Source organism: Hemibagrus wyckioides, linkage group LG23 (assembly GCF_019097595.1).
Source record: "Hemibagrus wyckioides isolate EC202008001 linkage group LG23, SWU_Hwy_1.0, whole genome shotgun sequence".
Classification (NCBI taxonomy): domain Eukaryota; kingdom Metazoa; phylum Chordata; class Actinopteri; order Siluriformes; family Bagridae; genus Hemibagrus; species Hemibagrus wyckioides.
This window is the reverse complement of record NC_080732.1, coordinates 7,682,684-7,710,541: the sequence shown is the minus strand read 5'-3', so window position 1 is coordinate 7,710,541 and position 27,858 is coordinate 7,682,684. Positions and strand designations below refer to the sequence as shown.

The 27,858-nt window shown below is 41.0% G+C and overlaps 3 protein-coding genes across 4 annotated transcripts; 1 reads left to right on the top strand and 2 right to left on the bottom strand.

Annotated features, from left to right (window-relative positions):
* Positions 1–12: 12 nt before the first annotated feature.
* On the bottom strand, positions 13–9,772 carry zfx (zinc finger protein X-linked). Its single transcript, XM_058376648.1, has 8 exons — positions 9,638–9,772; positions 8,518–8,618; positions 7,989–8,294; positions 7,668–7,823; positions 7,403–7,534; positions 5,783–5,917; positions 5,233–5,382; positions 13–4,715 (listed from the first exon to the last, which is right to left on the bottom strand). The coding sequence occupies exons 2-8, from the start codon at positions 8,582–8,584 to the stop codon at positions 3,481–3,483; spliced, it is 2,181 nt and encodes a 726-aa protein (XP_058232631.1). The 5' UTR covers positions 8,585–8,618; positions 9,638–9,772; the 3' UTR covers positions 13–3,480.
* Positions 9,773–11,056: 1,284 nt separating this feature from the next.
* Positions 11,057–20,055, bottom strand: eif2s3 (eukaryotic translation initiation factor 2, subunit 3 gamma). Its single transcript, XM_058376649.1, has 13 exons — positions 19,986–20,055; positions 19,552–19,620; positions 18,747–18,810; positions 17,715–17,842; positions 16,229–16,350; positions 15,981–16,075; positions 15,715–15,873; positions 13,864–13,998; positions 13,668–13,762; positions 12,980–13,124; positions 11,905–12,074; positions 11,497–11,669; positions 11,057–11,389 (listed from the first exon to the last, which is right to left on the bottom strand). Exons 2-13 carry the CDS (start codon positions 19,618–19,620, stop codon positions 11,326–11,328), a joined length of 1,419 nt encoding a protein of 472 aa, XP_058232632.1. The 5' UTR covers positions 19,986–20,055; the 3' UTR covers positions 11,057–11,325.
* Positions 20,056–22,095: 2,040 nt separating this feature from the next.
* klhl15 (kelch-like family member 15) lies at positions 22,096–27,468 on the top strand. 2 transcript variants are annotated; one of them, XM_058376397.1, is made up of 5 exons: positions 22,359–22,409; positions 23,678–23,765; positions 24,422–24,525; positions 24,961–25,672; positions 26,320–27,468. In XM_058376397.1, the coding sequence occupies exons 3-5, from the start codon at positions 24,506–24,508 to the stop codon at positions 27,427–27,429; spliced, it is 1,842 nt and encodes a 613-aa protein (XP_058232380.1). In that variant the 5' UTR covers positions 22,359–22,409; positions 23,678–23,765; positions 24,422–24,505; the 3' UTR covers positions 27,430–27,468. The 2 variants fall into 2 exon arrangements, with proteins under 2 accessions (XP_058232379.1, XP_058232380.1); XM_058376396.1 differs by lacking the exon at positions 24,422–24,525 and having other exon boundaries at positions 22,096–22,409.
* Positions 27,469–27,858: the final 390 nt, after the last annotated feature.

Below are 27,858 nucleotides of genomic sequence, written 5' to 3'. Positions count from 1 at the left end.
GAAGAAGAAAAATTGAAGGGCAGGAAGTCTTTATTATTCCCACACATAAATTACAGCACAGTGGAATGCTTTTCTTCGCATATCCCAGCTGTGGAAGTTGGGGTCAGAGTACATGGGCAGCTATGATACAGCGCCCCTGGAGCAGAGAGGGTTAAGGGCATTGCTCAACTGCCCGACAGTGGGGCTTGAACCCCGGTCAACAACTCAGAGCCTTAACCAATTGAGCCACTACTGCGTGCTTCCTCCTCTGTGCCAACAGTTTGTTGGAATGTTAGTGTGACTACTCTGGACATGCCTCATCCATCCAGACGCTCTACCCCTGGTTGGAGTCTCGTCGTTTGGTGGTGCTCACTGCTGCTTTGGATATATCTGCGTTGACAGCCTGTGACCCAGGGGACTGCTGTGGATAGAACCACTTTGAGACTATCACCCCGTCACTGAACTGCCGTTGCATCTGTCAGCTTGTGACAGCAAGGAATTAGTGTTAAGTCTGTGATGAGCTCGGAGGCTGCACTGGCCTGGTGGTTCCTCGGGGGGCTCTTGGTTGCTGTTGTAGAGGGGAAATTGTTTGCATTTGCATCGTTTGCTGTCCAGTGTCACCCAAATGAGGATGAGGTTCCCTTCTGAGCCTGGTTCCTCTCAAGGTTTCTTCCTCATATCATCTCAGGGAGTTTTTCCTTGGCACCATTGCCACAGGCTTGCTCATTAGAGATAGGGACAAAATAGTAACTTAATGGCTTAGTGGTTCGCACGTTCACCTCACACCTCCAGTGTCCTGGGTTGGAGTCTCACGCCCGCTCACTGTGTGTGTGGAGTTTGCATGTTCTCCCCATGCTTGGTGGGTTTCCTCCCACAGTCCAAAGACATGCTACTAGGCTGATTGGAGTCTCTAAATTGCCTGTAGTGAATGTGTGTGTGTGTGTGTGTGCCCTGTGATGGGTTGGCACTCTGTCCATGGTGTATCCTGCCTTGATGCCCAATGACGCCCGAGATCCTGTGTGACGCACAGGCTCCCCGTGACCCGAGCACAGATCGGATAAGCGGTACAGACAATGAAATGAAAGAAACAAAATAGTAACTATACAAATAAACTGAACTGAAAAATTGAACGTTACAAGGTTATGATCCAAATGTTATGTCCGAATACTTTTGGCCATATAGTTTATGTGAGTGAGGTGACTCAGTTGCGTTTACCTTCTACTAAAACTAACTCGAACTAGAACTCAGACTTCGTGAACGTCAAACACAAAATAGTCAGACACAAAATAGTCTATTTTTTTTTAATAATTCTGTATTTACAAAAGTTATATATGTACACAAGGTCTTTCGGGATATACCTATTCAAAGTTATACATTAGATTTTGTGAGAATCATGTGCATCATTCCTCTACACGTTTATAGACAAAAGGCCCTGGTCAGTCCCCTTAACATGATTATTCTGTACTTAAAATCTATTTCAGATGCAAGCAGCCTAGATAGAATTGGTAGAATAAGAAGGACAGGTGTCTGCTAAGGGTCCTTAGTTAAGACATGTCACACTGATATGTCATGATAATCTTGTGAGCTGTGATAAATTTATTGTGATATAAATACTTTAGATCTTCCGTGTAGGTGGCTTTAGTCATCCATTAATGGTTTAACAACTAATATTTCATTCAAACCCAAGCCCCACCCAGCCCCCCACACATTCACACACACGCATCTAAAAACTGCCAAATTTAAACACAGTCATGATTTCAATATTAATGGACTAAATAAATACAGACAAATTAGAATATATGGTGCCTAGCTTCTAAGATAACTCCTCGTTTTTAGTAGATTTTCTGTATCTGAGATGAAGTCGGTGTTATTGCATTATATGACCAAAGAATTTTTGCTAGCATGGTGGGTGTAATGTCGCCTTGCATGTGCATCTGCAGGTAGGATGGCATAAAAACCATCGCCAGGCTCATTATAATATCGTCCTGAAAGACGACTCTGATCTGATCAGTGCTGTGGCTGTTATTCTGACTACGTAAAAGTTCCCTGACTTAAGAAATGTCATGCAAAATATGTTGCCAAGATGGAAGAGGTCTGACTTATTAATATGAGATGAAACTGGTGCATCCTGACTGCTAGCTTAAAAATTGTTGCTACATGTAGACCGTTTCCTGAAATGGAGACATTTTAATACGGGAAGAGCTCAGGGCTGCTTGTGATTGAACGGTACTCTGGTTTTAATTATCATACTTATAGCATAAACAAAGCTACTATAGCTTGATTTTAACATCAGAGCAGTCAGTCTCTTAATTTGACTTTGTGCAAGAAACCCCTCTTTATAATTTAACAGAAAGCTCAATTGTGAGGGTTTTAAAATAGCAAGAATGTGCCTTTAAAACAAGAACAACAAAAAAAAAAAAATTAGTCCAGGAACATAATCATCAAATCAAACTTTCCCCATCAAGTTTGTTTCAGGACCTCTTTCTGTCGGCAGTGTGAACTGAATACAGTGCAACGTTTAGCACAAACGCTTAAACGTCTCAAAGGTTGATTATGTTATACAAGGCAATTCCATAAATCGGTTTACTTCATAAGCGTTTGATGGAAATGTGAATCCCTCTGGATTGAGGGCATAATCGCCACCTCATCTGTAGTGTATGTGTGTTCAACAAAACCGCAAAAGATCATCTGCACATTTCCACGTACTGACTAAAGAACAGCAAGCTTCCTAGAATTCAATGAAAGTTGATAAATTTCATTACTAAACGTTTAGAAAAAGACTTTTTCTGCTGTGATTGGCTGGCATTAATATGATTGACAGGGGAGATATTTTACACCATTCCTTCCTTCCTTCCTTCCCTCATAATCTGACCTTTTTTCAGTACTGGGAAATGTTGAAATTCTCTCCTGTGGTAAGCACACACACACATACACTGCAGTATTAGCAGATATCTGTATTCCATTACCTGCTTCTAATACGCTGTTGTGAATATTACCATATACCTAGTGTCACCGCCCACTCCTACAGAACGAGGTGGCGGAATTATAATGATTAGAAAAAGGAACGTTAAAAAAAAAAAAAAATGGAACACAGGGACAATGTTAGGGCACTATCTCTACACTACACATGTTCTTGGTGTTAGCATGATCAACGTGACTAAACAAGAAGCCGCTAAAACAGAGGACTCTGCTAGGGGTGTGCGATGTGACGATATGGCATCAATATCATGAGCAATACTTAACAAAGTGCAACGTTACTCGCAGTAACAAGTCGTTCATTGGATGTTAAAATCTATATATATAACTAATTTTTTCCTTTTATTCTTCTTGGTAAATAGCGTCACTTCATAAACACTTCAATTTTAAATTTAAAAAAAGTTCAACTCAATTTTACAGTTATGCTGTTAGGCAAAAAAATTTTCTGTGAAACTAAAAATTATGATGCCTCTTTTCTCCCTGCCATATCGCACACCCCGTACACTCCAGTCAGGATGTCTAACATCACACAGATGCCATCATGTCTTTGTGATGGCGTGCGATGTGCTGGTTTTTCTCAGATGGTCTGCGGAAGCCCTTGGAGCAGAAATCGCAGCGATGTGGGTAATCCTTGGTGTGGATGGAGATGACGTGTCTCTTAAAGCCAGAGGCGTCTCCTGTGCTGTAATCGCAATACTGACACTGATACACCCTGCGCTCCCTGTGCACTTTGGCCAAAACCTTTTTCCCTCCGTGAGCACTCAGAACAAATGCCTTCTTCAGGCCTTTTTTGTCCGAGAATGGCGTTTGCTGTTGCGTTTCTTTGGTGTGGCTAGACAGGATGTGGCGGCTGAGCACGAACGGATCTGCGATCCTGAAGCTGCAGTGGCGACACTGGTGCAGTTTTTTGGCCTTGTGAGCGGCTGAGTGCTTTTTGAGCTCAGAGGGCCGGTGGAAGCCTTTTCCACACGTGTCGCACTTATGTGGATATTCTTTAGTGTGAACGGAAATGACATGGCGCTTTAGGTCACTGGAGTTGGAGCTGCGATGCTCGCAGTGCATGCACTGGTGGCTCTTGGCTTCCTCCTCGTGCGCGAGCGTGTGCTGCTGGAGCTCCTCGGGATCGGCGAAGGTCTGGAAGCAGCGCTCGCACTTGTGCGGCGTCTCTTTGCTGTGCTTCGTCTTCACGTGCGTCTTCAGGTTGGACGAGTCGGCCGATTTGTAGCTGCAGTACAGGCACGAGTACGGCTTTTCCCCAGTGTGAGTTCTCATGTGCTTCTTGAGCTCAGAAGGGTGCCGGAAGCCCTTCCCGCACTCCACACAGATGTGAGGGAAGTTTTTGCTGTGTACGGCCAGTAAGTGCCGGTTAAGAAGTCCCTGCTCGGCCGTTTCATATTCGCAGAACTTGCAGCTGTGCATTTTTGTAGCGGGCGGCGGAATCTGCAGCTTCGGCTCTCTGTAATGGTGCTGGAGCCGGTGAGAGATAAGTGCCGCCTGCTGGTGGAACTCATTGCCGCACGTTTCACACTCGAACGGTGCGCTCTTGCTGCTCAGTTTGTGGCTCTCCATGTGGTTGTGGAGACTGACTTTCTTGTTGGTGGTGAATTCACAGTCTGTACACTGGTACTTCTTCTTGCTTATGACATCCTGATGATGGTTCTTGGTGTGACGCTTCAGGAAACCTCGCGATTTAAATTTCTTTCCACACAGCATGCACGGATACACTGTGAGAGGCTGTCCATATGGACCAATGATAATTGCTGAGGAGGAAAATACAAAGAGAAAGCAGTTTAGGGTTGGAATGGAGTTCACAATCTCAAAACAATACAACCAGAGTAAATAGCTTCACACAGGAAATGACACTTGTCCCTCATACGGGAGTCAAACAGACTGCCCAAAGAAACTTTTGCACATTCAAGCCGAAAAAGAGAAGTTTCAACTTTCAGCGTGTTGCCACTGGCCAGTGTCATGTTGGAGTGCATCATCTAGAGACAACAGTGGCAGAGTGTTTGAAATTTTATTCTTGCGAGATACCTAAATCAATACTAAAGCACAGCTGCATTTTTGGTTAGTTTGCCAACATATTGTGATAACTCTCATCTCATTTAAGCTACACTAGATCTTCCTCTCCCAATAACGTTGGGGTCTTAGCTCCGATAAGCATAGATACACCTCGTCTGACTGAGTTCTGCTCCAAATACGGCCGATTTGAGGTCGAAGATGTTGCTGCGGATGGCACAGAAACTCCTGAACACGTCCGAATCAATTTTGCAGTACCTGTCTGGATGTGACGCGTCTCTGTGTGTTTCTTGTTCTTGCTTTTGATTCGCTGGTGGTTGATTTTCTCCATATTGTCAGACTCTTCGACGTGTAACACTGCGCTGGCTGCTCCATTCCTGTTCTCACAGCTCTCAGCCTCCTGCCCACCTGAGAATAGGTTTCCACATGAAATATTTCAGTCAGAAACGATTTAAGTGACATCATGCCATGATCTAAGGGAATATATAAGGCAAAAATTAACAAATGTGTGTTTTCTTTTAAAAATAAACAATGTTTCTACATTGCATTTACAGTGTCATTTTAGTAGCACTGAATCTTTTCTTAGTTTTTTATCAACAGTAGTATTTCGATTCTTTTATTTCTGTAAAAAACAAAAATCATACATAGTGTCCATAGCCCAGTTTTCTAGCAACAAGCGACTTAAATCACTAAATCTCCAAGTGCACTTTATGTTTGCAAAAACTAAAGCAAGAATTCACAAGAGCTATACAAATGCACCGTGTGGTTTTTGTATCCGTGTTGCTCTTGTCTATACTCTAAAACTTACTATAAGCAGCTGCCCAAGCTACAGGCATGAAGTCCTTGCTAAGCGAGGTGTTATCAAATGGCCGCTGGTGATTGGCGGGCTCCTCACCTCCCACCACCACTTCCATGTACACTTCATCAGTTATCTTAGCCACATCTGTGAAGAAAAAAACGCGTGTTCACATATCAGTTTCCCCCACAACCCAGAACAGGCGCTACAGTCTCCTCCGAAAAAATTGGAACAGCAAGGCCAATTCTTTGGTTTTTCCTATACACTGAAGACATTTGGCTTTGAGATTAAAAGACCTATGAGATTATAGATCAGAATTTCAGCATTCGTGTCCCCTGACACACCTGAACATTTAATTAAGAAATCAAAAATATTAAAATGTGACAGACAGTTGTTGTGTGTAAACAATAAATAGCTCTGAATATCTACTCTTGGTTTGTATTCTGGGTTTCACCTGTGAAGACCAAAAGGAAAATCAGATGAACCGAAAGGTAAGCCAGAGAACTCTCTATGGGAGTAAAGCAAACCATACTGAAGCTGAAAAAAAAAAGAAGAGAAAATCCATCAGAAACACAGCTCAGGCATTGGACACAGCCAATATAACAATATGAAATGTACTGAGAAAGAAAGAAGCCACAGGTGTACTAACAACATCAAACAGGTTGGCCAAGAAAAACACCAGCTGATGACCGAAACGTTGTGAAAGCGGTCAAGAAAAACCCCAAAACAACAAATGAGATCAACAACACCCTCCCACCCACAGGGCAGGGGTTGAAGTATCATAGTCCACTGTCCAAACCACAAGACACAAATCACTCATCAGCAGTAAGAGAAGCATTTGCCGAGAAATACAGAGATGAGCCACAAAGGTTCTGGAACCAAAATTAACCTCTACCAAAGCGATGAAAGGGCCAAAGTGTGGAGGTAGAAAAGATCTGTCCACGATCTAAAGCATACAGGCTCATCAGTCAAGCACGGTGGAGGTAGCATCATGGCTTGAGCTTGCATAACTCATGAAGTAACTCATAATGGATGCAGCAGAATGAATTCAGGATTCTACAGAAGCATTATGTTTCTGTAAAAACAGAAAGGTGGGGGGATTGGTTGGAAGACTGGCTTCGATTCAGTTATTGCAAGACAGGGATATGCAACCAAATACAAAGTATTATTTACTTTAAGTCTGTCTAGGATCCCAAGCTCTCATTGTCATGGCCTGGGTTTGATTCCCAGGCAGGAGTCAACTCTCAGTGCCGGTTCAATGCCCGAATACAATGGGAGGTTTGATGCAGGAAGTGTATCCGGCGTAAAACCTGTGCCAAATGAAAATATGCAGACCAGATTGTCTGCTGTGGCAACCCCCAACAAGGAGCAGCTGAAAGAACAACGTTTACTTTAAGACTTGATCTTGGCCTGTTCCTATATTTTTGCCAACATAAAAATTGACTGGTCTGAGACTAAAGCTGCCACATTCTAAGCTGTTTAACACAGCTAGATGTATATATCAGGAAAACATTTTATCTAAAATCCATATACCTTTATGATGTAGCAAAAACCAACAAATTTGACTTGCTGTTCCAGTATTTTCAAAAAGGAACTGGACATAAAAACAAAAGTCAGCATGGCAGGACTCACTAATGTCTTCCTGATTCTGACCGGCTTCTCCCACAGGCATGAGGACCATTTTATCACTGAGTGCAGATGGATCCATCAACTCCACACTTTCGTCCACCTCAATATCAGCATCTCCAATGTCCACAGTGCCACCTGCAGAATACATAAGCAGCAGAAATGACAAAGGTGCCTGGGGTGACTGAATGAAAACCGTGGCATGTAATAAGGACTAGTGCTTGGATTCACAATTACAGCCATCCCTAGAGTGGACTAAAGCCTGTCTCACCCAGGTCGTCATCTCCTGAGTCAGCCTTCAGGATATAAACCTTGATGACCTCTTGACCATCATCGTCCTCCTTTTCCCTGTCGTCCTGCTCCTCTAAAGTGCCCTCGGTCGTAACTTTAACATCATCATCTGACACAATCTTCCCAGGTTCTTCCACTGGGAAAAATAAAGAACAGAGGTAATTGAGGGATAACAGTAACCACTTTCTTCACATGTATCACTGGCTTCTTTAGGTTTGATAACAAATGATAAAGGCTTATAGCATCAAAATAGCAACATATACATTCAATAATCCAAAGTTAATGAAACGTGAACACTCACAGGAAATCATGAGGTAGTTTTCACACGCGTCTGGGTCCTCCTGCACCTGAGAGGAACTTAGCACATCCTCCAGAGCTATCCCAGGTGACATCACACATGTCCCCACGGCAATGGTGCTTAGGCCTTCCTCATCCTCCTCCTCATCATTGTCCTGTACATACTCAGCCACCACGTCTCCCATGGCATCCTGGATAACCAACTCATCAGGGGAAAAACCATGCACCGTTATGCCATCATCCTCCACTCCAGAAACCAGTACCGTCTCATGTAGCTCCACTGCTACCTCCTCGGCTTCACCATCCCCACCTAAAACATACGCACACACAGACACATACATGCACGCTAAAAATCTATTTATTGCACAAACATTACTGTTCCCTCATTAACTTTTGGATTAGGGGAATGTAGTTAGCTGCTGTCATATAAATATCCGCTATCTAAAAAGCAGTATACCATTTTAACAGCACAGAGGTAGAAAAGGTGTGCAACAGGCTTTTTTCTTCAGACATACACAGTATTCTCCATTTACCTGACCCATGGAAGATGATATTGGGCTGGTGGGAATGGGGAGAGAGGGTCGTCACATCTTCATCCATCGACCCTCTTGGTCATCGGCATAATTTTTAACTTCTGCCATAACATAACACCAGAGTAAAGTCAAAAAGTTTCATCTACAATAAATGAATCTTCTTAAAGTCTTTTCAGTGACTACACATGACAATTACTCTCTGAAAAACATAAGGAGTAACCAAAGAAATCACTATTTGTCTTATTCATTATAGCCATGTTACACTAATGGCTTATTGGATTACTTTGAGAAATTGATAAATGACTTCACACAGGACCAAATTAAGTCCCCGTCAATTTATTATAAATGATAAAATCAACTCAATTCAAACTTGTAGGAAATTAGCTGAGCAAAAAAAAGGAAGAAAAAGAAAGAGAAATATTTCCCTTTTATAGACTATACAGAATCCTCACGATGATTAAAAACATGGGGCGTGGCCTGGCAGTGACGCATTGACAACAGAGTAAATGGCGCGCCTTGCAGCCGCTAGTTTAATGTTTTCCATACCCATATTCCGACAAATCCGGTATTTTGCGCAACGATTGGTTAGTAAATCAATCTCACAAGCGGCATCTTGGTGGCTATAAACTACCAACCAATAATAATCCAGAGTCAGGAATACTACAAGCCAATCATGGTGCAGAAGGCGGGATTTACCGGAATACGGGTGAGGGGAAAAAAACTCGTAGGTTTGGAAGATAAACACGCCCACCTTTATGCCTACCGCCATATTGGATTAATCAAAATGATCAATAAACGTGCATAAAAACGTATTTTAAAGCCATAATACAAGGCTGCAACGCTTATTCGTGGTCTGTTTATAAACTACAACGAAGTCCTTCAATAATTTTTGAATTTAGGTTGTGTGCTTGCACTAGCGGCCTAGATGAGGCCTCCGGAGGCCTTTAACTTGATGCTAACGAAGGCCTAGCTGTCATAACCGCTCCTAATCCTATAAACTGGTAAAACAAGAGAAAATGCGAAAGTTTTTCCACCCATAGAAACCCATACAATCCCCGTGCTATTGAGTGCTTAGCGGCTGATGGAAGTGTTTAGCGTATATGGTTGTGCAGCGGCCTACCTTTTTCACACACCGCCTCCAGGCCGTACGCTTTCCCCAGACTCGGGCAGAGCTCAGGCGGGGAGTTTGTGTGAGCAGGGCGGGCCAGTGCGGCGCTGGGAGGGCGGGGCCGAACTCAGCACTCACACCGCCGTCAGGGGCTAACGCCATAGCATTTATTATTGACATAGCGCATATTATCGTTGCACTTTCCCCCCAAATATCATGCCAGACAATACATATCCATAATAAATATATTTATAATCAAATACAGAAATAATGTATGGCGTCGAGGCCCTGAGAGGGAGGGGCCGAACCTTCTTGAACAAAAGGCCAAAAGGTAGACTTGCATCCAAATCCGGATGTAAAAAACTACTGTAAATGGATTGAAGTGAAACTAACAATATTATGCCTTTTGGTCAAATATCCCTGCATTATTTCTCACACATTTCCACTTTATAAACAGTTTCATTTTAAAGTACGAGGACAGAATGAATTCAAGGGGGAAAAGGGTATAGTTAGGGTGCGTAAGCAAAGCGGGAGTCTCACCCAACACACATACACACTAATACACACAAATACAAGGCATATATTGCTAGCTAGCCAAAACTCTTCAATCGGTTAAAGTTAAAACTTTAAAGTGAGCTAGAGCTATCTAACGATGACTTAAGGGAAAATAAATAGTGGTAAGTATTTAGATTCTTGAACTACGGCAGCTCATAGTCGTAGACAGTAACTAGGTTAGCGGGCTATCTTGACAGCTAGCTTGTTTATATAACCAATGGGTAAACTTGGTTGACTAGTATTATCATATTATCACGTTATTTTTGCTTCACCGACTTTAGGTAGCAGTATACATTTTACACGTCGTTCATATATGAACATTTTTTTTATTTAAAAAAATAAAATAAAATAGCCTGCTACGAAATGAATTGCTAGCAAACATTAGCTAGTTAGCCATTTCAGTATATTGAAGCGTTAAGGTAAGCTAGGCTGCATCCGCTAAACTCTTGTAAAGGTGTAGATTACACTACATTGGATGTAGAAGCCATTGTTTTAAGCTGGACGTAGTGGACATGTAAAGGGAGAAGAAAACTATTCTATATAAGATGGTAGTTAATACAGGACAGTTATTTTCAGTTCGTGGTTACTTCACCTAAATGTAAACTTATTTATGCATTACCCATTTTATATTAGATTTCCTGCATAGAAGTTAGATGTACTCCATTTTAGGTTTTTGTTTTGCTTCAGTACATCAATTGCCATCTTTCGATCATACCTCAACTTAAGAAAATCTCAGTGTCTGACTTTGTGTGTATATAAAACACTAGACATGTGAGGTCACACACCAGTCATCATATCACAAATGACATGAATGCAAATGTTATGTACGGGGACTGTTACAGTAGCACCCGACTGGATCCACAAAACCTGCCACAGTTTTGATCCAAAGTGTTTTTTATTAGTAATCACTGAAATATGTTGACAATTTTTTTTCTTCAGCAAACCCAGGAAATACAGCTTTCTTCCCATATATCGCAGTGTAAATGAAATCAGTCCTGCCGTTGGGATCGGCGCAACATTTTAAAATACGGGTGCCGAGATGCTGACGTCTGTGCGGCTCCGACCTCGGCACTGTTGTGAAAAGGGTTTGATATTTATGCCGTATGGTGTGACAACACTATCCTCTTATTCCAACTGTAAAATCCTCAATCATCATCCACTGTGGGCGGGATGGTCACTCCTCTCCTGATTTGACCCCAGCCGATTAGACTTAGAAAGAGAAAGAAGAGTGAATAAAGTTTAGATATAAACAGTCATCAAAACACAGGCTTAACTTCTTAACAACTCTATACAAGAAGTGTTTATGATTTGCTTACCGCCAGTGTTTCTCCACTCGGCGACTCAGAGCGATCTTCTCGCCCACCTCTGTGCAGACAGGGTTAGTGAGCACAATTTTGGCCAAATCGGCTTTCACTGCACTCACGCGGCCTCCCGTTGACAGTGAGCCGATGTTCACCATCAACACCTCGTTTTTCGAAAGCTTCTGGACCTGTGGCGCAAATCAAAACAGTCGACAATTAGTATCATCGCCTTTACAGGAGTGTTTTCAGATCTTATGACGATAGCTCATCAGCATCTGTGACCACTACACTCATTAATGATTTATTTGTTTGATCTTTTGGGTTTTATTTAAATGATACCCATCTATGCAAACACTCTATAATCTGCATTAGATTCAATGTAATCACACTCCCAATCAATTTCTACGTAAATTAGACATTTACCTTTGCGGCTTTCTTGTCACCCTCAGTACGGACACCCAGCAGCCTCCTCAACAAGAAGTAGGAGATCTCGAGCTCGGTGAAAATCTCAGGCAGTGCTCCAACAGCACCTAGGACCTGACCGACCATACGGTCCGCTCTGCATAGCGTCGGGTCAATTTTTGTGCCGACACCTGCATCACAAACATAATGCATGAATGTAAGTGGCCAAGAAAATGGCTGCAAAATAAAATAAACCATGCCTAATCCTCACGTTAGGAACACACTAGGTTCAGAGTTTTCCCAAATACACAATGAAACACAAAAGCAATTTAAAGAAGAATACGGCCCGCTGGGCATGTGTACTACATGTCTGACTTTCATGTGTTTATAAATATATAAATATCACAGTTTCCTGACACTTACAAAGCAGTCAAAGATGAAATAAAAAATGCCCAATACAGAAAAACAGCACTGCTGCCAGCTCAATTGTGGAGATCACAGACAACTCCAAATTCAGTATTTTCTCTACACTGACACATGAAGACTACTATATAAAAGTGTTTTAAGAATCAGATCACTTGAACGTGTGAATGAACAAAAAGTTATATTTCTGGTGGCTGAACCTGCTGTATTTGTGTTGGTGGAAAGGCAAAATAGTAGGGCCACAATTATCAGGGTTTTATTTCTCCTGGGTACTTTATCATACATTCAGATATTCTATAAGGAGAGTAAAAAATAAACTATTTTACTTCAATGATGTAATGAAGCAAAACCAAAGTAAAAGTAAAATACAAAATCATAAAAGGCTCTTAAAAAATTATTCTTCCATTTGTTTAGGGAAGGTACTACAGTGTCTTAAAGAAATGCTTGCTTAAATGATGAAATAACTGAAGGATTTATTACTAATTTACATTTTCAATGACATTTTGCTATTTAAACCTTCATGGAAATGACATGGCAAGTTAACAGTAGTTTTATGGTATAAACGATAGATTTTTCTAGATACTTATTAGAATTCATTACTATATGAGCCGCCAAATGGATTCTCGCTCTCTCTCACACACACACACACACACACACACACACACACACACACCAATAAGGCCACCAGGTGCAGCATATTGGAGGTCATTGTGCTCCGCGAACAGCGAGACGATCTTGGAGAAAATTGGTTTGCACATGAGCTTCCCTTCATGGTCCTTAGAAACGATCCCGGGTCTGACTTCGATCTCCTGTCCCACCTGAGAATAGAGAAAGCATATGAAGCATAAATATAAAGCTGTCTTAATTACAACGGCTCAAGTTATGCACAGGATCGGAGTTTTAAAGGTGCTTCTTGGAGACCTGGAGCGTGTTTAAACAAACAAACAAAAAAAAAATCCAGATGACGTTTTTTATTTTTAAAAAAATTCACTTAACATTTAATAAATAAGTTCTTATCACAATCACAGAATCTGGCATGTACAATACTGTCAGAATATTTTAAGGAGTCGCAGCTATCTTCAAAGGAAAGTTATAAGGATGACTGGTATTCTAAGGATTTACAGGACAAATCTGATGTATGCATCTACAGATAATTGTATAATAATTTTCACTGGATAGTCAGAGAGAGGAGTCAATTGAACAGAAGGATTCAGTAGTTTTAGTAACTTAACTCCTCAAAAACATAATTATAAGGTCATAATAAGGTTTTATATTATAAAGGTAATACAAAACCATAATCATATGGTCACAAACGGTAATAAAAAGCTGTTAGAAATGTATTAAAATTAGTTTCATCTGACCTTTAGCACTCCTTTCAGGATACTGCCTCCAGCTACACCTCCTTTCAGATCGTCCACCTCACAGCCAGGTTTATTCACGTCGAATGATCTAATTACTGCCAGGAAAGAGGAAGGTCAACAGAAAACAGCTCCATTTAAAAAGCTCTTCATGAAATTGTGACTTAAAATCAAACTGCTGCCAAGAACCAGCGTTTACCGATAAGCCTAGGCTCAGAGGTGAAGTCTCGGATAGGCACGGGGATCTTCTTTACGATGTATTCACACACCACCTCGATGTTGTACTTCAGCTGAGCCGAGATCGGGATGATGGGAGCGCCTTCTGCGACTGTGCCTGTAAAAAAAAAAAAAAAAAAAAGTATGTTTACATTTTTCTCATTTATAGTGTTGAGCAGTTGAGGGTTAAGGGTCTTACTAAAGTGTTCAGTAGCGGTAGTTTAGCAGCGCTGGGATTTACACTCATGATTTTAGGATCAGTAGCCAACAGCTTAACCGTTGATGTACTACTATCCAATGTACATCACAGTCAACTGAATATGCATACAGGAATTGAGTAAAATTTGTTAGATTAGTAAAAGGAAAAAAAGGTTACAAAAGTTTAAGATTTACGATGCTGATTCTACACGTCGAGTACCTGGATGATGCACTCAGCAGTTGCAGCTTTGCTTACGTAGTGGAAAAAGGGGCGGAGCTACCAGGTGCTGACAAAAGATGTCCGCCAGAGTGTCGTCGGCTTAGACGTCTTACAAATGTCTTAAATTAGCCCACGTCCTGTGAGGTTTGTTGACATCTTTCACCGTACTCCGGTGTGGCATTACGTGCGTTAGACGTCGTTTGCCACCGGCTGGAAAATGGTTAGTTTCCATTTGAGGCTATACTACTCCTCTAAACCTCATATTCTAGACGTAGCCAATGTGTATTCCTGGGCGAACGTTTTCCATGTAGTTATTTCAACAGTGCATAAAATGCAGTATGCTCGTCAACGTTTTTGTTGGGGGTAGGCATGCACACACGAGACACTCTTCACTACACTGTTTCAGCACAGCTGTGAATAGAAAGCAGCATTTTTAATCACTTTTTAATCATCTATACCCTTAAAATGATTTGTTCTTTATTCATTTATTTGATTTTACACTTTCAGTCAAATATTTTGTGTGACATCCCTTAGAAATATAATTAACTGAAATCCTTGTGTAATGTTAGTCGTCTTGTACGCTCTACTGTCCTCACACTCATTGGTAGTTGCTGCACCAGGTCACCCCATATTTGCATAAATGTCTCAACATTAGTGCATTGCTGGACACACCTATATCTAATTGGGGCAGTGGTAGCTCAAGTGGTTAAGGGTCTGGGTTGCTGATCAGAGGATCAGGGTTAAAGCCCCAGCACCACCAAGCTCCACTGTTGGGCAATTGAGCACGGCCCTTAACCCTCTCTGCTCCAGGGGCGCTGCATCATAGCTGCCCCTGCGCTCTGACCCCAACTTCCTCAGCTGGGATATGCAAAGAAAAGAATTCCACTGTGCTGTAATGTAGGTGTGGCGATAAACGCTTCTTGCTCTCAGTTCTTCTTCTTCTTAATTGCCTAAACATGCTGTTGCTCATGTCGCTTAAAGTTCATCAGCTCTCTTTGAAAATCGATGATCTCAGCATGTTTTGTCGCTGCGAGTCGCTGTATTTACCGCTACTATGCAAAATATGTAAAGGCTGTGAAGTCTGATTTTGAATAATAATTAGAATTTTAAAAATGAGTGGATCCCCTTTGTGTTTCTTTATAGTTTGTGTGCACCTTGGCTACTTCTGTGTTTTTTTTGTTTGTTTTTTTTTTACATGTGTTGGAAGCACACAGGGAATTCATAGACAAACAGTTACATGACTAGAGAACTAATTACATGATTACTGAAGAAATGCCTTTCCAACACAGATAATATTACCGTGTAATGAACATTTATTAAATGTTCCATTTTCCTAAGACCTTCAGTATACAAAAACTAGTAGAAGAATCAACATCAAATTAAGGATTGCATTATTTATATTTCCAACAAGCTCACCCTGCACGAAAGCCAGGATCTGCTCATACTGCTCTTTGGCTTGACTCTCTTTCACCAGGTCGATTTTATTCTGCAGGATCAGGATGTGCTTCAGCTTCATGATCTCGATAGCGGCCAGATGTTCGGAAGTCTGAGGCTGAGGGCACGACTCGTTACCGGCTAAAACGGCAGAAGAGGATTGTTAGTTTGCACGGGTTATGCTAATAAATAAAGTATCATATAAAGACACTTCGTTGGAATTGCAGAAATCAGGAGCAAACACCCACCGATCAGAAGGAGCGCAGCGTCCATCACAGCGGCACCGTTCAGCATAGTGGCCATCAAAATGTCGTGACCCGGGCAATCGACAAAGGACACATGTCTTAGAGGATGATAGGGGGAAAAAAAAAAATGAGCATGACATCCCTGAATTCCCTTTTCTACATACTTATGCAGTGAGATTTAAATATGTGTAAGTATGTCTTTACCATTTACTTGATGATTATCGATGTTACTAATACAGCAGATAATTTACCTGACTAGTTTGAAGTTGCCTTTTGTGCCAGGAATGTCTGTAGGGAACTCATCGGGAGTGCTGCTGCCACACGACCTGTAACACTCGGGTCTCGGGCAGCTTGGGTCGTCCAGTTTATACACCTGACAGATGGGTAAAGACCTCTGTTAAACTATTATCTCCTCAGAGAAGCTTCCTACTACAACAGATGTATATTTATGAAAACGTGAAGTAAAATATGATAAAAAGCTCATCGAAAATATAGGGGAAATATTCATGGGAAATATTATAGAAGGAATAGCATTATACACTGTATCTGTATCAGTTTAGTGGCCCAAATATCTGTACCTATATACAAATTTAAAATGGAAAAAAAGCACAGTCTAAACAATGAAGGTGTTTAATTATATTATTATTATTTATTAAATTAGGTCTACCACACTTCATAAAAACAAACAAACAAACAAAAAAAATGCTGTAGAACTTTCTGGGAAAAATATGACCAAGTAGAAGAAACAAAACAAGCATGTCTTTCCTAATCAGGGAAACACTGATTATAGTTGAAATCTAACAATTTATCAAATTATCAGAAATTTCACTGGACACACTAGAATCTACTGAGAAGCTGAAATAAAAGTGTCGTCGCTTTAAGCGGCATCATCATAATGCCTGTACGATTTTTCCAGGAAACTCCTATGGAAGGAAGTTCTTTCAGTAAGGAAGAATGTTAGTTTGAGAATAGTTTCTTGGAGATCCCAGCAGAAATCTGCCATCATGTGACCATTGCAAGTAATGCATGCATATTTGGGTAAACCTATTTTTTTTTTTTTTTAAACGAAAATGTATGTACAGTTACTTTACATTTAGTGCTATGAGGAAGTGGGCAGGGCATGTGAAGCATAAAAATGTTTGAGGGTTTAACTTAAATCAGAGGAGAGTAATGCAACGTGGCAACTACTAATGTGAGTGAGAATACAGTGAGGTAAAACTCTCTTTTTGGTGCAAATTGCTGCAAATCATCTGCTGGGAATTTTTGTTTTTTATCTACAATGCATGTAGGCGTCTGTGGTCAAATTATGCAAGATAGAATCTTAGTCGGGTCAAATGGGTGGTTTTACGCATGTTCTCTATGGTAACATTTTTGCAGTCATACAGCGCCGGTCAAAACAGGAACACTCAGCTGTGAACAAGGCCAGGTGCAAAGCCACTGCCGGTCTAAACATGGTCAAAGAGTGAGGGTAAATCATTTCTAACCTATTTTCATACACAAGTGGGCTAAACGAGCCATATATATTGTGTAGACCGAACTAGTCAGCGAGGTATTGTGTGCTTTGCAGCTGATGCTATTCATCAGTCCATACACTGCAACAATGAGCTCACTTATGAACAGAGATTTGAAGTGGCTTTATGCAACCTGCGTGTTAAGCCTGTTGGTGTAATCTTGTTCAATCTCATCACTCTGAATCAGACTGGAGCTTCATATGAAAAGGTTCTTTCGCCCCCTCACCTTAGCATTGGCATATCCCAACTTGATAGTGATGTTTCTCTCCAGCTCGTTCTTGAATCGGACAGTGTGGACGCCGGAAATTGCCTTCACCACTGTTGACTTTCCATGAGCCACATGGCCAATAGTTCCTGCAGAGAAAACAGCAATGCTTACTTGCAGAATGGCAGCATTACCATAACTGACAACAGTGACCGTAGACTGAGGAAATGATCTATAAACACTTTAAAGAAGCATAATATAATCAGAGATGAACAAATCTGTGGCTTGGGATCCCAGAAGAGGCAGAATTCATTCAGAACATAAGTTTTACTTTTATTTTGTAGCTGCCCAGTAGAGCTCATGAATCAGAGAAGGAAAATAAACAATAGGTAATTCCTACAGAATTTCAACAGTCAAACATTTGGTCGCAAAAAACACGATGCAGTGCATTAGAAGTAATTTATAAGACTATAACTAGGTCACACCCCCTCCTGTAATTTATACACTCATCAGTTTCAACTTCTTAGTCAGTCTTTGTCAGTTATGATTCCTGGTAACTAAAGCATGGGACTAAGCAGCACAGCACTGGAGCTTTTACGTTTCATTTGTCCACCCGGGATGAAAACATTTTGTTTGGCGGTTGCTTTAAAATCTTAAGAGAAGCCATTTGTGTTTAAGCATGTCCAAGGATTTAAAAAAAAAAAAAAAAAACCCTGCTTGCTTTATGGGCTCTTAAAGACTGGTCTAAACCCCTTTAATTAAATATCAATTCATCAGTCTTATTAAGTGCTGATAATGAACCACAAGGTCAGAAAAATATATTGGGCAATGCAATTACATGTCTCATCTTTACCAGATACTGAAAACCCCATACTGAAAGTCCACCAGTGTCTTTACACATCTACATACGTGTTTTTGTTTGCTGTGATCCGTTGCATATCAGTAAAAGCAAGACTTTGACAGGATGTGAAATCGGTTTGGGCTAAAAAGTAAGACAGTGGTAGAAATCAAATCAAGGGAGCATCTGGCATGTTTCAGACCCAGTGAACCCACCTATGTTGATTGTAGCTTGCCGGCTGATGATCTCTGGTGAGAGTGGGGTCAATGTGCGCACATCCTGTGGAGAGAGAGAGAGAATGAACATTTTACTTATGGAGTCTGGTGCTCAGTAATATCAAAAACATGACCTTGCAGATTCCTTCTCATCAGTTTCCCAAATAAATATGGTAATGCAAATATCATTATTAAACGGTAGATCAAACATCATTTTGGACTGTCCTGTTTTGTGCATACAAAACCTTTTGGTAAGCCAGACCCACACTGATGATCATAACATCTCAGGAAACTGTTGATGTAACAATATATGAAAAATGATATAAAATATGTCATCCAACTGGGATTATCTGGAGTGATGGGAAGTAAAACTGGGATGCCACAGAAATCATAAACGCTGTCTGTGATTAGTATGAAAACCTGGTTGAAAATTCTTTATCTTCTAAGGTCTTTTTATTCTTCTACAGACAATAAGGGCGAGCATTCAGGCACACATTACAATACACAATCACCACAGGCATTCTATAATGCAATCATTATTGAAGAAAAGGGCAGATCTGGGGTAAAATCGTTGACTACACGGACTTTTTGATTCTCCTTTTGGTCTTTTCGTTTCATTTTCGTTCGTAAAATCAGTTTTTAATGTCTAGTCAGTCATGTGGTGGTGTAGAACTATGGAAGCAAGCTAGCAACATCAAGACTGCACTCAGCCATCACAAAACACACTTTCACTCGGCAAAAGAGACAGAGTATAAACTCAGAAAATATTTGTTACAACATTGACAGATAAAATATAAGGACTTACTAATGTACTGAGGTCTTGTTTAGCCAAATGAGGCTGCCCCAGCGTTACACCGGACTCATCACCCGCCATCTTGAAGGAAAAGAAAATGGAAATGTGTCCACACACCGCCTGATTATTTTACATAACAAAAAAAGATCATTTTATGAAATAACGAAGACGTCAAATTTTAACCAGACAAAAAAGTGGGAGCTTTCTAAACGTACAGCGAATTCAGAAATACTGACAAACATCTAATGAACACTAACTAAAAATACCGGCACACAGGCATGAATGATGCAATATGGAGAAGGAAAATCTCCGGAGGAAACATGTGTTTCCCGAAAAATGACAGAAATAACGTTTATACTAGCTTTAAATAGTTTCAAATCACGCAATATTTGTTTTATTACCCGGACTATTCAATACAGAGCGATTTCCACGAGGCAATAATTTACCTGTATAATCTTTTTCAAACGCGATGAAGCTGTTGCCGACAGATAGTGGGGTCCGTCGCGTGCAATAGACGTCATAGGTGTTGTAGTTTATTTTTATTTTTATTATTATTATTATGATTAATTAATATATGAACATTACAGGACCAACAATAAACATAACTTCTTTAGCTAGTCACAATATAAACTGTAGTCTTTTAGACAAGCTAGGCAATCGTTTGCATTAAATCTTTTACATAGACGCTGAACTAAATACAGAATGTATAAAACAATAAATACAAGCAAAATTTACATGGATAGAAATGCACATGTGTACAATTAAAAAAATAATAATAATAAAGAAAGAAAGAAATAATAAAAAAAAATAATAATAATGATTAAAAAAAAGTTGTAGTTTATTTACTCAGCCAATTCTATGTCACAGCATTTCAATGGTTGGAAAAAAACATTATTGTTGAAAACGCATTATAGAAATAAATACAAATAAAGTGGGTGAGGGGAACTGAGCATTCATTCATCCGTCTAAAAATAACAAAATTCCCTTTATTCCTGAACCGATTTTGAAAGTTCAGTTTAAAAAATGTCATGCATAAATGGCGACAGAAGTGAGTGAAAAACTGATGAAAAGAACGGAATATTTTCATGTTGTTAGTTTCTTAGGTTCTCTGATAAACCTTACGCATGATCAGCGATAAATGAACAGCATGAGCGAGTCGATCAGTTTTAGCATCAACGTGTTTGCTTACTTGGCAACATGGCACTTTGCTTTCTTTTTTATTCTAATTGACCCCCAACAAAAACAAAATGTAGCTGATGTAAACCATATGGCTTTTTTAATAGTTTTTTGTTTTTTTTAAATCCCCATAATTTTTTTTTCTTCTTCTATAAACTGTGGTGTGGTTTACCTGTAGAGTTACATACAGAGAGAGAACACTGTTCTTTGATTGACCCAAAACTATAGAAACAAGAATAACCCATGCCAGTATGTATAGAATAGACAGCTGGAAGCAGTGTACACACTATGCAAAAAAAAGGTCCCCCCCCCCTCTGTTTGACTTTATACCTTCTGAACAGCTTAAACCATTATGAGCAGTAGTAGCTACTGCTGAGCCATAATGAGCCATATGTCAGCACCTGGGGTGTAATTTTTTTGGAGAGAAATAGCACACCAATATAGTCTTTCTCCTGAAGGAATAACACGATCATATGATTAGCATGCTCTCTATATATTTTAACTCTTTGGGTTCATGTCCCAAGTACTTAAATACTGCAGTGCTGCTACTGCATTTTTGCACAATCCAAATTGTCATGCCGCTATAAATATTAGATACCTGGTTTTACAGTTTCTCAAGTTTGCACATCATTCCATTTTGTTTCATCGCACATGTTTTTCTGTCTTGTGTTGTTTTTTGTACTTCCTGTTTCAGCACTGTCTTGTCTTTGCACTGTTTGCACCTAGTTGCACACGTTGCATTTTATGTACCTAAGACAAACTTCTGTCCTAGCTCTGTGTTGTTGTTCTGTTTGTAATTATATGTTGTATGTTGTTTATGTAGCACCAGGGTCCTGGAGAAACATTGTTTTTATTCCACTATGTACTGCGTCAGCTATATGTGGTTGAAATAACAATAAAAGCTTCTTGACTTAACAATAATAATCATTTTCGGGTTTAATAATCTTGCACAATGACAAAAAAAAGTTCTTCTTAAATTTTATTTAAAAAAATAAATAAATAAAATAATAAAAATAGGAAGTGAAAATGCACCCAGTGACTCGTCTATGGCTGTAAATCATTTTTACAATAGAAACAGGGACCTCTTAGAATGAGCGCAGTGATATAAATCGGTGATTTGCCTTGCAGCCGGAACTACTGCCAAGACCGGCTGTTATGGGAATTAATCAACAACTTCTGACCAATCAGATTCGAGAATTCGCGCTGTGGACTAATTTATAGGTGACATAGGTCTTTTGTTTCAGTCAACTAAAGCCTGAGCGGTTGCCGCAGTCTTTCCGTAGCCAATCACATGTTGGTCATTCGCACTGCGCAATTAATAATCATGACGCTCCGCCGGCGCTTTCCACGATCTTTAAAATCTCTCCCTGCAAGGAAGGCATTCTATTCTGCTCTCCAACACCTCCACATCCGGTCGCCCGGATCCTCTACAGGAAATGACGTCAGTGCAGACAATAATATGGCCTCTAGAATGGCTGGAAAGGCTGTAGGCAATCATAATGTTGTAATTCCGTCTAAGTAACGTTGGTCTGTTGCCACGCAGGGTCGCGTACGGACGAGATGTCACCACCGATCATGGTTTTTCTACGTCCGGTCTTTCTGATCTCTAAAACAAATTAATCACCGGCCCTCCATGTCAGAAGGATCCCGGGCTCCGTGGTCGAAGCGGGGTTGTGTGGAGTCGCATCGCCGAGGTATTTACACCTCTAACGAATGAAGGATAATACTACCACCGCTCGTGCTCTCTGTAGTTGGGATAAAAATGACGTCATTGCGAAGCATGTCGTAGCAACTAAAGCGGTTTAGCTCTGTAACTGTAACACTGATTAACAGCGCTGCTAATACCATTTACCTGCTGTGGTTACAGTGTAACAGTCAACGACAGTCTCTCTCTGTATCTCTCTCAGTATCTCTCTCTCTCTCTCTCTCGATTCATTAATTGATGATTGGCTCAGTATTTGCGGCTTTTCTTAAATCACCTGGATAGATGTGTTGTTCAGTGCAGGTCACTCGATCTGTTCTTTAAAGAGTAATGGAGTGTGGAACTATAAATCCTTCGCCTGCATTAAACACACAACACGAGAGTCCCTCCTGTCACATCAACACAGTGACCTCTGCTCTGGAGCGGTTTAGTTTCCATGCTCTCACCTCACCGCAGTACACTTTCGACGTACTTTACACCAGATCGTAGTCTTCATGACCGTCTTCAACGTAGCAAAGTGATTCTACGTGAGGAAAGAAAGAGGGCGAAGATCGAGAGATTAAACTTCATGATGTACTTTTATTCTGCAGAGGGTTCACTTTTTCCCTACTTTCCTAAACAGATTTCGCCTATTTGCTGCGCATTTGCCATCACATGTTTCAAACTTTGAATGTTGTGATAATGACCTAAGCTGCTCATTAAAATATTGTGTTAATAAATCGCAACTTTACTGCGTGAGGAAACGTAAAAACGTGTTTTAATGTGTTGATTAATTAGGCTTCGATTATGTCGCTTGTCTGCTGTGCAAGTCCATGTGAATTAGCTTCTAATCAGTTAGATCCTAGAAATAATGCTGTTAAAACAGGTGCATTAACACCGTATAAAGCTCAGTTGAAGTTCAGTCAGCATTCAACACCACATCAGATCTGACAGTAGTCTAATCAGAGGGAAAGTTCTACCTGTTTTGGCATCGCCTTTTCCAAGAAGGAACCGTGCAAGATCGTATCCGTGTACGGAAATTCTAGACCTTATGTTGGGTCGGAACAGTGTGGTATCTGAATAGCAAGCGTTTTAAGGTGTCTGATCTCGGCTTCCAACTCGAGTGTTCTGATGACATGTGAATGCGCCATGGTGGTGTTGTTTTTTTCCCTCATAATTATGTCATTATTTTTACACTACTAAAGTGTTTTTGATCTGTGTGAAATGTGTAGGAGTGTTTGTGTTGTCACTGCAGTAAAATCCCTGTTTTTCACACATTAGAACAGGGGAAACACAAGCAAAGGAAATGTGAGCGTCCTCTCAGCACACTGACAGCGAAGCCGCCAACCGGCCCGGACGCCTCCAAAAGGTACTTGCACAATGACAAAAAACTACTTTTATCTACTTGTCTCTTATTTGTTTCTTATTATTATTATTATTATTATTATTATTATCATCATAATATTATTCATATTTTAAATAATTGGATTATGAATGGAAATGATTATCTGTTAGAAGATTGGGGTAGAATTGGATGCTATTCTTTATGTTTGTGATACACTTTCAGGGCATGTTTAATTTAAGAAGTAGCATCTTACATAATGTGTTGCAAACATCATTAAACAAGGAATAATTATGTTTAACCCAGATGATGGAGCTAGCCCATGAATAACCTTGGAATTAGCTAGCTACTGAATCATTAATGCAAAGTTTGTGTGTTCTAACTTTCCAGATCTTTCATGTTTTGCTTTCCTGATGGATACTAATCAGAAATTCGCCCTTAAATACAAGCATTTGGGACACAACCATAGTTTTACTGGCCATGCTTATCTAATGGGCATCTGAATGGCCTATCTATTAGTAGTACTACTTCCAGAAATGTCCTCACATTGTGTGTCTCTGAATGTCTGTATATACAAAAGGACAAACAATATTTTGGCAAATGTACTATGAATGTCTCACATGAACTTACTGACTAGGACGTTTGTTTTCATATAGATAAATATTTGTTGACTTGTCATTTAGGTGAATCCCTCAGAAAAGAGGTTTTTTTTCCTACGGACACAAAGGGCCACTGTCCTCTGATTGGCTCGGACACCCCCCAGTGACATGCCCGTGGCCAATCAGAGGTGAGTGTGCAATGTGTATGTGTGTGTGTATGTGTGTGTAAGGAAAGAGGAAAGTGTGGAACAGCAGAGTTGGCTCTCAGCATCACAACCCAAACTGCTGAGGTGTGAATGTTCTTGAAGTCCTTCCAGAAGCTTCTTTAGCATCTGTCAGGTTTTTTTGTGTTTGCAAAATCACATAAACTAATACAAAAAATTTGGGATTTTTTTAAAATACTGTAGATGACTGTAAGATATGTATTTTTTTTTCCCTTGTCATGTCATTGGCTTATTTTCATAATATGACTTGCACTGTGTTGCTTTGTACTTTGTAGTTGCGTACTTGCTTGTATCCCCCCTTTTACCTTCAGTCCATCAGTGAAAAGGGAGCTCTTTATGAAGACATTTGCGGTTCAGGTAATTTGGATTCTGAAAATGGTATTCTGTCTCTCCTTACAGGTGCTTAATGGCTGGGGACGTTGAGGTGTACCTGTCACAGGTGCATGATGGGAGCGTGTCCTCAGGCTTCCGAGCCTTGTACGAGGAACGCCTCTTGCTGGATGTGACCCTCCTGATAGAAGAACATCACTTCCAGGCCCACAAAGCCCTGTTGGCCACACAGAGTGACTACTTCCGGGTCATGTTTACGGCAGACATGCGCGAGCGAGACCAGGACAAGATCCACATGAAGGGGCTGACAGCGGCTGGCTTCGGCCACGTCCTTCGCTTCATGTATTATGGCTCATTGGAACTCAGCATGCCGACAGTGCAGGAGATTCTGCAGGCGGCCATGTATGTGCAGCTCACCGAGGCTGTAGAGTTCTGCTGTTCTTTCCTTTTGGCCAAAATTTGCCTGGAAAACTGTGCCGAGGTCATGAGGCTGCTGGATGATTTCAGTGTGGCAGTGGAGGGAGTGCAGGAGCGGCTGGACGCCTTCCTGCTGGAGAACTTTGTGCCTCTGATGGCCAGGCCTGACTTCTTGTCCTACCTAAGCTTGGAGAAGCTGGTGGTGTGCCTGAGTAGTGAGAGGTTGTGTCGGTTCCCGGAGATCGAGCTGTATGAGGCTGTCCAGGCCTGGCTGAGACATGACCGCCGGCGCTGGAGACACACGGATGCTGTGGTGCAGAACCTGCGCTTCGGCCTCATGACACCAACACAAGTATTTGAAAAGGTATTAGTGATTTCTTTTAAAGTGGCTGTAGATCAGTATTCGGATAAATATTGACCTAAAATGCTACATTGTTATGGGATCCACTGGTATGTTTTATGCTATAAAAGTGTTGATAAATATCAATCTGCTACAGTCATACCACTGATATGTCACATAAGGCTTGATTTTTTTACTTATTGGAGTAATATTGTGTATCATGAACCTTATACAACTTCTAATATCAGCATTGTGTTGAAAACAAACTCATAATTGTAAATTGTTTTTAGTTGTTATATAAATTACATTAGACTGTGCAGTCCTGAGAAAATGACCAAGTTCTGCAAAAATACCACAATGTTCTATAACACAATGCTCTCATTTTCAGAGATTTAGTTTTATGCACTTTAAAACCTAAGGAACCTAAATGTATGATGCCTAGATTTATCAGACCTATCAAAAATGTACTACCCCTAAATGAAGGGGACACTTTTTTTTTTTTTTTTTTTTTTTAAAATACAGCGGTTTACACTCTGCAGACTGAGAAGGCAGATTTGTAGGGTGTGTTATCTAGGTTTTGGCTAATTAATTCAATTTTTTTTAAAAAAGGCTTTGTTAATGGATTTGATTGGATGTCATAAGTGTCTTAATGACTTGCTTCTATTCCTTAGGTGAAGACCTCCGAGTTCTATCGTTACTCCCGTCAGCTGAGGCAGGAAGTGGACCAGGCACTCAACTACTTTCACTCGGTGAACGAGCAGCCGCTAGCCGAAACAAAGTCCAACCGGATCCGGTCTGTTCGGCCTCAAACGGCTGTCTTCAGAGGGATGATCGGCCACAGCATGGTGAACAGCAAGATCCTCCTGCTTCATCGGCCCAAGGTTTGGTGGGAGCTGGAAGGTCCGCAGGTTCCACTTCGGCCTGATTGCTTGGCAATTGTTAACAATTTTGCTTTCCTGTTGGGTGGTGAAGAGCTAGGGCCAGATGGAGAGTTTCACGCATCATCCAAGGTTTACCGCTATGATCCAAGGCAGAATTCCTGGCTCAGGATGGCAGACATGTCGGTCCCTCGGTCGGAATTTGCTGTCGGTGTGATCGGAAAGTTCATCTACGCTGTGGCAGGACGGACACGGGACGAGACGTTTTACTCCACAGAGCGCTATGACATTGCAGAGGATAAGTGGGAGTTTGTGGATCCATATCCAGTGAACAAATATGGCCATGAGGGCACGGTGTTGAATGGAAAACTCTATATCACCGGTGGTATCACGTCATCCTCCACCTCCAAACAGGTGTGTGTGTTTGATCCCGAGCGCGAGGGAGCATCTGAACACCGCACACGCCGCAATCCCATTCTTACCAACTGCTGGGAGAACAAATCTAAGATGAACTATGCACGCTGTTTCCACAAGATGATCTCCCACAATGGGAAACTTTACGTGTTCGGAGGGGTTTGTGTAATCCTGAGGGCGTCTTTCGAATCCCAAGGCTGCCCTTCAACGGAAGTGTACAATCCAGAAACGGACGAATGGACCATCCTCGCTTCTATGCCCATTGGGCGAAGTGGGCATGGCGTGGCAGTGCTAGACAAACAGATCATGGTGCTGGGTGGATTGTGCTACAACGGCCATTACAGCGACTCTATACTCACCTTTGATCCTGAGGAGAACAAGTGGAAGGAGGACGAGTATCCCAGAATGCCTTGCAAACTGGATGGCTTGCAGGTGTGCAGCTTGCACTTCCCTGAGTATGTCCTGGAACACATGAAGCGCTGCAGCTGAGGGTCTCTGGGAAGGATGGAAAAAAAAAAACCCACAAAACAAACGTTTACAAATGTGAAAGTAGTCTTCATATACTGATTACACTTTTAAACCGTAGGCCAGTGCTTATTTAAGAACAAAAAGCTCCATACTTTTTAGGTAGAAGTTGGCAGGGGTGGGGGCTGTCAGGCGTGCGTGCGTGCGTGTGTGTGTGGGGGGGGATTGGTTAATACTGCTGGTTAAGCTGTTTAAGCATTTTTCCTCCCAAAATCAGCTTTCCAATTTAAAGAGGACTTAGATGGCAAACATTTCTGTGGACTTTTTTTTTTTTGGTGCATAATACGATAATACGTCGGTCCGTTCTGTAATCGTAATGTCCTGTACAATAACAGCATTCTGCATTTCCACCACACTGTTCATCGTGAAATCGACCTATTCCCCTCTTGTTCT

Bases quoted from the DNA above. Each gene is read 5' to 3' on its own strand.
- klhl15 (XM_058376396.1), top strand. From the start codon at position 22,349: ATGTCAGAAGGATCCCGGGCTCCGTGGTCGAAGCGGGGTTGTGTGGAG. The intron at 23,766-24,960 runs GTACTTGCACAA...CTCTCCTTACAG, and splicing joins GGCCCGGACGCCTCCAAAAG to GTGCTTAATGGCTGGGGACG. The intron at 25,673-26,319 runs GTATTAGTGATT...TCTATTCCTTAG, and splicing joins CAACACAAGTATTTGAAAAG to GTGAAGACCTCCGAGTTCTA.
- eif2s3 (XM_058376649.1), bottom strand. From the start codon at position 19,620: ATGGCGGGTGATGAGTCCGGTGTAACGCTGGGGCAGCCTCATTTGGCT. The intron at 17,843-18,746 runs GTGGGTTCACTG...TTTTCTCTGCAG, and splicing joins GCAAGCTACAATCAACATAG to GAACTATTGGCCATGTGGCT. The intron at 15,874-15,980 runs GTGGGTGTTTGC...CTGCCGTTTTAG, and splicing joins CGCTGCGCTCCTTCTGATCG to CCGGTAACGAGTCGTGCCCT.
- zfx (XM_058376648.1), bottom strand. From the start codon at position 8,584: ATGGATGAAGATGTGACGACCCTCTCTCCCCATTCCCACCAGCCCAAT. The intron at 7,535-7,667 runs GTGAGACAGGCT...TGTATTCTGCAG, and splicing joins CTCAGGAGATGACGACCTGG to GTGGCACTGTGGACATTGGA. The intron at 5,383-5,782 runs GTAAGTTTTAGA...ACCTATTCTCAG, and splicing joins AGCTTGGGCAGCTGCTTATA to GTGGGCAGGAGGCTGAGAGC.